A 12,317-nucleotide genomic window follows, 5' to 3' on the forward strand; every position below is an offset into this window, starting at 1 on the left:
TGTAATACATTCTATATGAAGCAGTTATTTTAACCACTTTATGATACCCTTACCAATTCTTTATTATCTTCCAAGTACAAGGCAGGGTGCTCACCAGGATTATGTATCCCCTTTGCTTTCAGCCATACCTGAACAATTGTTTGCATAGTTGGCTGTGCCACAATGCTTTATTCATCCTTGGATGAAGCTACTGCTGTTGGCTTCATTGCTAGAATTGGAGCAGGTCTACAATATCAGGAAATTTTTGGATTCAACTGGCTAAGCTTTACCTTTGGTCCTTAAAAGTTTTTCTGCTTCCTTCCTTTGCTATTCTTACCGCAACAAATTTGTTATTCTTCTTCTTCTTTTACCTACCTTACTTTCTCTGCCTGTTTATATGTTCTTGTTTCCATTATTGCCTTGTTTCCATTATTGCTCTTGTCAATATTAAAGACACCAGCAACTTCAAGCCTTCCTACAGATATTTTATCTGCAATATTTCTTCCATTTAAAAGCAATGCCTTTCTTTTTCATCTGTGATTTCAAGATTTTATTAGGATTCTGCTATATACTGCAAGTACCATTTAGAGCCCTTCATATGCTCATTACTTAAGCCTGTCAGGCTTTGTATTAGCGTGTTTAACCCAACTCAGAAGGATCAGTGATGAGTTCTACTTCTAGTGATGTTGGTGATATTCATGATTTGATCTTCTTGCAACAAGGTTCCTATTAGTGATATGATCATTTCATTCTATCAACCTTACAAATGCTCCCTGTGTCTTCACCAAATGTATAGTAATCATCTTCATCTTTATGGAATACATATTTTATTATTGCCTTCTATGAATCCATCTCAGACTCTATAGAATTATAAGAAATTTATACTCCATTTTCTTAATACTTTTGGTTTTTGTATTAGTCATAGAAGTCCCGTATTTGTATAGAAAATAAGAGCCAAGTTTAGAGGCCAGACACGCGAGAGATAGGGAATGAGTTAGACAGTGCAGAAGAATGTAATATTTGAATAACAGGTTGGGATCTTGGCCAAAGAAGACTGAAGGCAAAAGGTGAACAGGTATCCTCTTAACAGCTATCATACTTTCTATAATTTTTGACCATGAATTAAGAAAAAGCAACAGTCTAGAGCAGGGGTAGGCAACCTTGGCTCTTTTAGGACTCAAAGCATTGCCACTTTGCTTCATTTTGCCTACTTCTGAAACCTTGTTCAGTTCAAATAGGTATAAGAGACTTCTCTCTCTCTCTCTCTCTCTCTCTCTCTCTCTCTCTCTCTCTCTCTCTCTCTCTGTGTGTGTGTGTGTGTGTGTGTGTGTGTGTTGTGTGTGTACTTTGAGCCAGATGCAAATTACAATGACGTTACATATCCCTATTGTGTTTTTGTAGTACTGCTGTTGTATGACATATTAGTGCATAAACATTTCTCAACACAAATTTTGAGTATAGCTCTGCCATGTACTGTGTTGACCTCTGAAATAGGGAGGCAACAAGAGTTTTGGACAAGATTACTTCCAAATTTTTTCCTACTTTGAAATTCTCCCAATGGAGAAAAAGGATGAATGTGACTAAGCACAGTGACATACCCACATACAGGAATATGCCAGGATAATAAAAAAAATTAAAATTAACTTCTCGGTTTTTATTGCACCTGCAGATTTGCATCCAACAGCTCATCTTAGAATTACTTGTTCCTTCCTAGAAAGAGAATGTGAATATTCTCCTGTAGGACACTCTGACAGGTTTATAAAGTTCTTTGCCTATAAAATTGATCGTGCATCCCCATTTACAAAAAACGTCTGTAAGAATTTGAGAAGAGTTTTGCAGGATCTGGTCAAGAGTTAGCTACTCCATCATTCTATTCCAAATAGTAACCAACCAGATGCATTTGGGAACTTCAGAAGGATGCTTAGCAGGTCTTCTGGTGCTTAAGATATGCTGCTGTGATTTAGGAGATAGTATAAGAATAGTCCCTGTTTGTGTGTGGAGCTACCATTCAGTATTGCCTTCTGACAACTGTCTGGACATGTCCCTACAATTTTCTTGACATTTTGGAAGTGGTTTGGAAGTGGTTTGCCAGGGCCTGCTTCCTAGGTCTGAGAGTGACTGGTCAAGGGTCACCCAGCTGGCTTCATGCTTTCAACAGGAATTAGATTCACAATCTCCCAATTTCTAGCTGACATCTTAACCACTACACTAAATTGGCACAGCATCACTAAATCCTCATATTTAGTGTAAATTTCTATATCTTCTATTTGCCCAGCCTCCTATGTTCATTGTCAAACTTGTCTGTTTTCAAAGTCCATTGACTATTCTCCAGTTATATGTTTGAAAGTGTATCATCTTCAAATTACATATCTATAACATACTTTCAATTTTTCAGTTATGCCCAACAGCTCAAAAATATTACCTACTTTTAATTCCACTGGTATATGATTTCATTTCCTCTGGTCATGAGAGTTAGAATAAAATTAAGTAGAGCTGAATTAATAAGCTGCAGGTTATAAAATAACATATACAACTTTACTTAATAGCTGTATTTCCCTTTTTTTATCTTCAGAAATGTACCAAATGTTCATTACCACAAAGAAAAGGAATAAGAAAATTTGGCTGTCAAATTAAGTCTTAAAAGCACTGGATTGGATTTTTAAATTATAGTGCATGGTTCTCTACACCAAAACCAGATTTAAAACTATTACTGTTTAAGTAATAAAAGTTTTGCCTTCGTCCTGCATACTTTGTGTGCAACATAATCTGCAACATAATCTCCATTACAGGAGTTTTCCAAGGTTACTAGGCTGATAAATATTTAAAACAGAGTGCTGGGTTAGAAAGACATTTTATCTAGTCTAGTTCTTAAACCATTGGTTTGAAATGTGGTTATATTCTGAATTGTGATGCTTGTGTGTTCTATCTTTTACTTTGACTGGATCAACAGCTAGTAATCCTGTACAATTATTGCACAAAATTATTACATGACTCATGTGCTACTATATAGTGAAGAAACCCAGTTAAAATAAAACCCACAGACATCTGTTCTTAAATTAGGCAGTTACCACAAATATATCAACTACATAAACTGATTGTATAAAATTAGGTTTTTTATAAGTACAGGGATTGTTGTCCAGGTGAATAGATACTTTAATGTCATGTCTTAAAAGTAGTAGTTTAAAATGATATTTAAAATGTAGATATAGTCAGTAAAGTTATTAAAGTGCCAAGTTAGCTGAAATGAAAAATTCAGTGATTTCTAGTAGAAAAAAATTGCAAATTAAATATTTGTAGAGTCTTTCTAATCTTGCCTTCTGTACTGCACTATTTGCGGGGGGGGGGGGTGATACATAAGTCACAGTTGAAAAGATATATAGAGTTGATGTGTTGTAACCAAGCTGGGCATACTTCCTGTAGTTTATTTATTCTTTTATCAATCTCATCATGAGGAAGTTCATTAACCATAATTTAAGGATAGCACACCATAATGGTAACCATGATTTGAGATTGACACGTCACTCTTGAGAAGCACTAACTCTTTTTGTTCTTTTTGTCTGTTTAAAAGATCTATTAAAATATACATTTTTGTTATTGACAAGATAAATACAAGTTTAAGAAGTTCAATTGCACTTTTTTATTTAAAAAAATTCTGCAACTGCTGCTACTATATTCAATTACATTACGCAATAGTCTACTCAATCTTTTATTACCGTACTTATAGAGTGAATTTATTATTACAAACATCTATATTTGCATTTAAATTCCCTATTCAACTTTTGTAATCAATGCATAGGGAAAGACCCAATTATACAGTGATTGAAAAACAAAACACTTGTAAATATCTCCAGGAGTGAAATGAAGCAGGGGTGATATGGAAAGAAAAAAAAAATAAAGTTAACTGCATTTGTTAGGAATATCTCTGACTTGCATACTCAAAAGGCTGTATCTAAAATAAACTGTGGTTTAGTGCTATACGCAAGCCAAGTTACAGTATTTTATAAACAAAACTAATAGCAATATACAATGCATAGAATATTGTTTTCATCTTGTACACAACTATGTGTTTTCCAACATGAGAAGCAGTAAACATATATTTTAATTAAGGTTTGGGCAGTAAATAATTCCATAAAGATTCTGAGAATCTAAGATAGTCATGTTGATCAGAAAGTGATGTGAATAAATTAAAATGAAAGCTCAGTAAGATTGTAGTAGGTAGGATATCAATAGTGTTTTCTGCAACTCAGAAATGAAAGTAGTTATTGAATAATTTCTAATTTTACTGAATAATATTTTGGGTTTTTAGTGAATCTGTAGATCAATAAAAGCAGTTCACTGACTATTTACAATGGATGTTTGTTCACGTTTTAATAAATTTTGGACTTATATTTTCCACAGATGATTCAGCGAGAAATAGAAGTAAAAAATAAAGTTACTGCAGTGGCATTGACAGATTCAGTTCATAACGTGTGGCATCAAGAAGCAGATAAAATTGTTCGAGAGTGGATGCGAGAGGTGAGGCTGTATTCTGATAACCAAGTGCACAAACTGATCAACTAGAATTCTTATTATTAGGAGCAGCTCCTTCCTCCTGCTTTTACAATTTTCCCTTATGGGGACATTAATGCCTTTGTATATAAAGATTGTTATAAAGAGACTATGAACTTTATTCAATTCATCCAGCAGGACTTAAATTTTTCATACAAATTACAGATCATTGTTAAAATCCAATTTTGATCATCAAAGAGTTTCACTAAACATTGTATCTAAGTTATGTATTCATACATACTTACCATAATGCTGTTTTGTTTTGGGTCAGTTGTATTTGGAGTGCAGAAAAAAATGACATCATTAAGAAAAGAAATGCAGATGAGAAGAGGAAATCTAATTTAAATCTGGTTTGCATTATCTTTTCATTTCTTTCTAACATTGCAAACCATCCTTTAAATTTCTCACTTTATTTGAGGGTGCCAATTCCATCCAACGGTAACTTTCATAGTCTTCATCTTCTTCTTAACCTACTATTCCATCATGTGCATGTTTTGTGGGTTAATTCTCATTCATTCTCCTTATACAACCAAACCACTTCAACATACTTCTTTCCTATAGATCACTAACTTTATAGTTCATTGTTTTACCACTGTTAGTTCACTTCTTTGGTATATTGTTTAGTTTTAATATTACTGGATAAAAAGAAATATAAGCGACTAAGAGTCTTTTGTGATTGGAATGGCACATTCTAGTAAATAACAAAAATAAATTCATTTGGGAATTGATATAAATATTTCTTTAAAATGTTTTTCTAACTTCTAAATACATAAATGCTACTCTGAAAATGCAACTTAGAAATCTTACATTTACTTTGTTTTACAAGTTTTCTTTCTTTATATTTCAAGTAAATACCAATAATAAAATATTCAAGTTGAAAAGCTTACTGAGAAAAAGAAATATTATATTATGAAAATTTAGAACATTGAATATATACCATGAGGAGCAAAGCATTAAAATGTACATCTCCCATTTTAAACCTAATAACTAATTGTTATTGAGATATATTTAAATAAGACAATCCATTACCTGTGATTTTATTTTCAGAAAATAGTGAATTAAAATATGGATGGGATACGGTACTCAAAGAATCTCATCTAAACAGTGTTATATTACATGAATTTTAGATGTGTTTCTAAACTACATCATGCCACCAGGGTATATTTTTACTATATCAGGTTTAGATTGAGAGATTGAATAATAATTCATTTTTTTCTCAGTTGCTTTGTACATGCAGTGGTAATTGCTGTTACCAAAAGAATGAATGGTTAACAATAGCAATTTTTCATTGCATCTATCTACCTTTATCACAGCATACATATTTTAGCGCCAGCAGAAATCCTATTTTAAAGTTTTGTTAGACATTATGATGACTGATAAAACAAATTTTCCATTTTTTGTGTCTTCAGTCTGCATTTGAGATACTTAATTCTTATTGCCAATAGCTCATTATATATAGTATAAAGTAATTTTGTTGAAAGCTTTGGTGTTTTCTAAAATTCTCTGATGTAATATTATATCAGTAGAAATATTAATTTTATCTATGTTAAACATATAATACCTCATAAAAATTCCAATTCCTTCTTTCAGGTGTTAATTAAAAACAGGTCTCTGAATGTACATTTTAAAGTCTTTATGAAATACAGAAATATTACCATCACACAATTAGGTAAAAAGATAACAAATAGTTATATTTTTAAATGCTTTCCTGGCTTTTTTGCACAGAGCTCAGTAGTTTTACTGATCTTGCATTTCTTACGAAATATGTGGTGCTTGTGAGCAGTTTCTAATCTCATACAATACCTCTTCTTTATGTTTTTCCTCCTCTCTCTGGTCCCAGAACAGGAGGATTGCCTTGACAAATCTTTTCAAAACTCATGGCTTTTACATTATTGGAGGAGACTACAGCTTTTGAAATTCTCTCCTCACCTAAACACAGCTGATATCTTCTTCCAGACAGAATGAATTAAGAAACTATAATAAGACATTTGCTCTACCAGTCAAGAATCTTTCTATAGTGAGGATGCACAACTGTGGCAGCAACATTTAAAAATATACAATACATGCTTTTTGGCATCAGCCATTTATCTGGGATGCATGTATTTAGTTCTTTCATATTCCTCATTTTAATATAAGCATTTAATTGTAGAAAAATAAAATCAAATGTCTTCTTATTTTAACAAAAGCTTGGTGGATTATTTTGTTTGACAGTCATTATTTATGAAAAGTAAATTGTAATAATTTTGAAGAAAACACTATGATATTTAAATTCCAAAGTTGAAAAGTAAAAGAGGATTTAATTAGGAAATAAGCAATTAATAGATTAGTAAAATTGAGATATTTCATGCTGATTTATTATCCATAATATTCATATTTTATTTCCCATAATCTATTTCATTTTTCTCTCTTATATTTTATGTAAGACAACTTGAAGCACTTTAATAAAGTTTTAGCCCGATTAACAATACTAATTTTACGTCAGTACAGAAAAAGATAGATATCCAATTAGGATATATTATTTGAACTAATGCATCTGTTAAGATATTTGAAGCATGGTAGACTCAGTATTTCTTTTCAAGGACAAAGTATTTCCAATTCTTTCCATCTCTTTTGGCACACTTAACTTCCAATGGTTAGTTCATCCTCTTTCTATCTGTTTCATTTCATATACCTTCCCTTTAATAGTGGGATGTCCCAAGCTGGACATAGTACTTGAGTGAGATGTATCCAATGGATATTCTCCATCATTTAGATGTTATTTGACTGAGTTGTGTCTCATATTAATTCCATATATAATATATTAAATCCTTTTAGGAGGATCGTTTATTTATTTATTATTAATCAAATTTATATAGCTACCCGTATTGGCCAGTCACCTGACGCAGCTGATCTTGGGAATTATGAAAGAGAAGAAAGTTGTCAGATAGTTCTTATAATTGCTAATGCTACTGCCATGGTAATTTTATTGCCAGGTAAGAGGACATATTTGTGGATGTAATTGCCTCAGATGTTAATGTAATTACAAAACAGCAAAAGCTCTTAATTTGGTCCTGAAGGTTTATACATAAATATAATAATGCTTGTAGATGTATAGCTACTTCTACTCTTGTATGAGCTCAAACCTCACTTTACAAGTCCAGTTTATTTTTTTGGTCCTGACATGACAATCCCTATGATTAAGTTTCTACAATGTGGTTAAAAAACCCTAAGTATTTGATTATTCAAAGTTCTCTTTAATTTCAGAATTGCTGCAATTGGGTATCGAGTTCAGAACCTCTGGATACATCAGTAGAGTCCATGCTACCTGATTGCCCACGTGTTTCTGCAGGTATGCAATCTCTGTTCCTGAAATAAGCTAGTTGTTTGCCATCAGGAAATTAGTAGTTTATTGAATAGCATGTTGATGTTTTAGTATTTTAGTGGGTCACCTATTCAGATCAGTGTCCTGACATCTAAGGTAAAGATAAAGGTAAAGGTAAAGGTTTCCCCTATCCAGTCATGTTTGACTCTAGGGGGCAGTGTTCATCTCCATTTCTTAGCCAAGAGAGCCAGCATTGTCCAAAGGCACTTCCATGGTCATGTTGTAAGCATTACTCTACATGGAGGTACATGGAATGCTCTTACCTTCCCACCAAAGTGGTACCTATTTATCTATTTGCATTTGCATGCTTTCAAACTGCAAGGTTGGCAGGACCTGGAGCAAGAACTGGAGATTTGAGGTACAGAAAAAAAGTGAACGAGAGGGTAAATGATTAAAGTATGTACCATAAATACTTGCAGTGATTTGATTGACTAATTATGTGGTATAAAGTTGATGTTGACAATTAGTAAGCCCATACATTGACATTGATCTGTCTCCTGCCTGGCCCTTTATGTTTTCCAGCAGTGCATTGATCACTGCTATAATTGAGTCCATACACTTTTCTTCTACTCATCTGTTTTTCTGTCTTTCACAACATTATAGACTTCTCAAAATTGCTAGGCCTTTGTATAAAATATCCAAAATATCATAATTTGAGCCTGTTCATTTGCACTTCAAATGACAACCAAGGTTAATTTGTCTATGATCCATGTAGACCAGGAGTGTCAAATTGCCAGCCCGTGGGCTGGATGCGTTATGCCGAAACTGCGCCCACTCCATTGCCAGCAATGGAAAAAAAGTCACGATACGTCGCGACATGTCACGTGACTTTGCGAATTTGACACCCCTGATGTAGATAATTTGTTTTCTTTCTTTCTTTCTTTCTTTCTTTCTTTCTTTCTTTCTTTCTTTCATTTATTCATTCTTTCTTTCTTATTAGACTATCACAAGGAAAGCCATTACCTGCACATTTCTCACTTCTATAGACATAGACACATCATGATATCTGAATATTTTTCTCCAAAGCCTTTACTGTTCCTTGAACAAGTGCTAGCTGCAAGGTATTTCTTAACTGTTGGTTTGATAGTTGATAATAAAAGGCATAAACATAGCTTATTGGTGTTCTTTAATCTTCTTGTTTATTTATTTATTTCCCACCTTTATTATTTCCATAACTAACTGGGAGTGAAGATTTCTAATATTCCTCTCCTCCTATTTTCCAACAACCCTGTGAGGTGAATTGGGGTGAGAGAGAGTGACTGACACAAAAGCTTTTAAAATAAATCAAAGAAATGCATATTCAAATAATGCATAATTAACCTGATGTGATAATCACTACTAACCTAGATAGCATTAAAAGGAGATTAATTTAATGGAGGTAAGGTTCATTAGTTTGGACAACCTAGTAGCTAATTCATATATAAAGTAAACTTGTAAGTAACATTTAATTGGAATTGCATAAAGCAGGCATTTGTATAAAAAATCCTGATAAATATAATGTGTTTGATATAATACAGTAGGATAAAATACCAGAGGAGGATTAATGGAAAATCTAATATTTATTCAAATGGGAATTTTCCCACTGTTAAGGATAGAATAAAAAATATTTGTTGCTAGAATTTGACTAATGTGTGAAATATTTGTCATTAAGAAAGCACACCATATTTAGGCCATTTAGATGGCAGAAGAGATATAGAAAATTCTAACTCTTTTCTGTCTAATGGAATAGATCAGTGTTTCTCAACCTTAACAATTTTAAGGCATGTGGACTTCAATTCCCAGAATTCCACAGCCAGCATTGCTGGCTGTGGAATTCTGGGAGTTGAAGTCCACATGCCTTAAAATTGTCAAGGTTGAGAAACACTGGAATAGATGTTTGAATTCTTTTTCTAACCAAAATTGGAAAGTCTTTTTTTAGCCAAAATCAGAGTCTTAAGAACATTCTGCTCTCCTATATAGCAGCAAATAGAGGAGATGTATTTTTTGTACAATTTTGTACAATTTTACTTACAGCTCAAAAAACCTCAAAATAATGAAAAATAATTACAAATTGGCTGTTCAGTCACACTGATTTCCTAAAACAATTTCACCCTTTTGTAAATAGTATGTATTAGTATAATAGTGTGTAAGTTTACCAGTAAACCAGAATGTAACAATAAAAACAAGACTAATATAACAGAACATTAAAGCCTATTGAAATAGTTGCATATGACAATAATTGTAGTCTCCATCAAAATATTGATAAAAGCTCATTTGCTTATTGATTAGAAAGTTCCTTGTTTACTTCAGGGCTTTGCTTATGTTAAATTTACTGAATTTGGTCCCTGCACACTGTTTTTGAGGATATTGCTATATGAATGGAGCAGTCAGATACTAGCACTTCTTTTCATTTGTTAATGGAGTATTATCTCACCATCAGTTCCTTGGAGAGAAATGAGCATATTTAACACATTGTCAAGAAGTATATTGCTTATCCTTAATGACTATATTTTTCTTCTATTTTCTATTTGTATATGCTGTATTTGTGCTAATCATTGCTGTGAGATACCTAGAACATTGTGAGTCAAATATGTTCTCTACAAAGCATATTCTCTTTTACAAAGAAAGTGTATAACAACAAAGGCTAAAATTATCCTGTTAGCTCCACCTCTATTATTTGGGATGGAGGCATCAGAACTGGAGCAACCCAACCCCTTCGTGCAATTCATCAGGATAGTAGTAAGGATTAATTCTCACTTCATTAATGAAGTGCAAATTGCTAAGGATTAGGGGACAATTATTCCTGAGCAGCTGAGTTCACACTTCATCTGATTGTGGATTAGTGGACTTGTAAACTGCAAGTGTGAATTAGCTTTATGCCTCTTCAGCTGCAAGAAATCATTTTTACTATGAAACTTTCTTAGAAAGGCCAAGTGGACTTTCTGAAACTCCACATTTTAAGATTTCTAAATAAAAATCTGTGAAAATAAATGCATATTATACATCAGAATTGAATTGAAATAGGAAGCTTGATCTTTTTTTGTGAAAACAGATTACAAAACTGAATATTTTTTTAACCCAGTATTATTTGCCGTTCCAGCTATATTAATAAGTTTATCTAAGTTACTTGCCTTTATTTTTCCATGGATGTATTTATATTACATTCATAATAAAAAAACTTTTTAATACCATTTTTCCCATAACTTATCTATGACTCTTCCATTACTGCCATTCACTTCTGTTTGTAAATATACTCACAAACTCTTGATAACATTATTTCATACTATTTGACATACACTTTGGTCTTTTAATTTACAATTAAACTCACATATATAGTTAAACCACAAGGTTAAACCAGCTTTGTTCAAGTCTATATATTATATCCTCCTCTCTTAAACACCCCTTTCCCATGATTCTCTTGGCAAATTAGACTGAACAAGCAGCCAGGGATAAATAGATTTATTGTAGAAAAACTAATGAAGCTATTATCAGAGGATTCTAATTAGTGTTATATAAATGCAACTGCTATTTATAGTGAGATCAAGGTTCAACTTCTTGTACCTCTTCCATCAATGTGATGTAATGGCCAGAAGCCAATCACCTTTGGCGGGAAAGACAGCTTCTACCTGTGTTTTACTGAAGTGCTGGACAAAATGGCTGTTTGTGATTTTGTGCATGCTCATATCAGATTATATGACCTAGATCATGGGTGTCAAACTCACTTGCGTCATGTGACCTATCATGATGTATCGCACCATTTTTTGCCTTTGCGGAGCTGGGGTGGACGTGGCCTGCATGTGATGCATCCAGCCTGTGGGCTGCCAGTTTGACACCCCTGAACTAGATTGTTTAATATATTATTAAATTTACTTTGTGGCAATCATACTTTTAATAAGTTGGTTTTGAAAATATATATGAACTTTTCAAGTTCTAAACACAAATATATTCATAGAATACATAGAATGTAAGGATTGGAAGGGATCTCAGAGGTGATATGGCCCAACTTACTGCCTAGTGCAGCAACCCACTTCTAGTCCATCCTTGACTCAGTGCAGGATAGAAAGGAATGTTTTCACAAACTTCTTCACATTGCATCCCAACAACAACATTCAATCCATATTAGATGATCAAGCTCTAATAAAGTTACTTTGTAATATTTCTTTCCTCGTATAAATATGGTACCATATTTTCTAATGCACAGGCCTAAGCTTTGAAAAATGCATGAATTAGTCTCTTGTAAGAAAAGGGAGGCAATATATGGACTAAAGCCAGGACTCCGAATATCAGAGTGCTAATCTAAGAAAATAAACTCAAGAGTAAATATCAATGAGTTACTGCTATTTATGTCATTACAAAAATAGGGTTTTGGATTGTAGCCATATTTATCGTGGAAAATATGCTAAGATTATTCCTTCCCTTCCTCCACAATGCTGCACATGTATTTAGTTCA

At 33.0% G+C, this 12,317-nt stretch overlaps 1 protein-coding gene across 4 annotated transcripts in view; it reads left to right on the top strand.

The window, feature by feature from the left end:
* The window catches only part of FAM172A (family with sequence similarity 172 member A), a 239,878-nt gene that overhangs the window by 142,276 nt on the left and 85,285 nt on the right, over positions 1-12,317 (top strand). For all 4 annotated transcript variants that reach the window (XM_039335704.1, XM_039335702.1, XM_039335701.1 and 1 more), the window contains exons 9-10: positions 4,378-4,494; positions 7,771-7,855. In XM_039335704.1, the coding sequence (XP_039191638.1) occupies positions 4,378-4,494; positions 7,771-7,855 (202 nt within the window). The remainder of the gene's footprint in view (positions 1-4,377; positions 4,495-7,770; positions 7,856-12,317) is intronic.

The sequence above is a fragment of the Crotalus tigris genome, unplaced genomic scaffold (assembly GCF_016545835.1).
Source record: "Crotalus tigris isolate CLP2741 ecotype Arizona unplaced genomic scaffold, ASM1654583v1 scf7180000017646.2482762, whole genome shotgun sequence".
Taxonomy (NCBI): domain Eukaryota; kingdom Metazoa; phylum Chordata; class Lepidosauria; order Squamata; family Viperidae; genus Crotalus; species Crotalus tigris.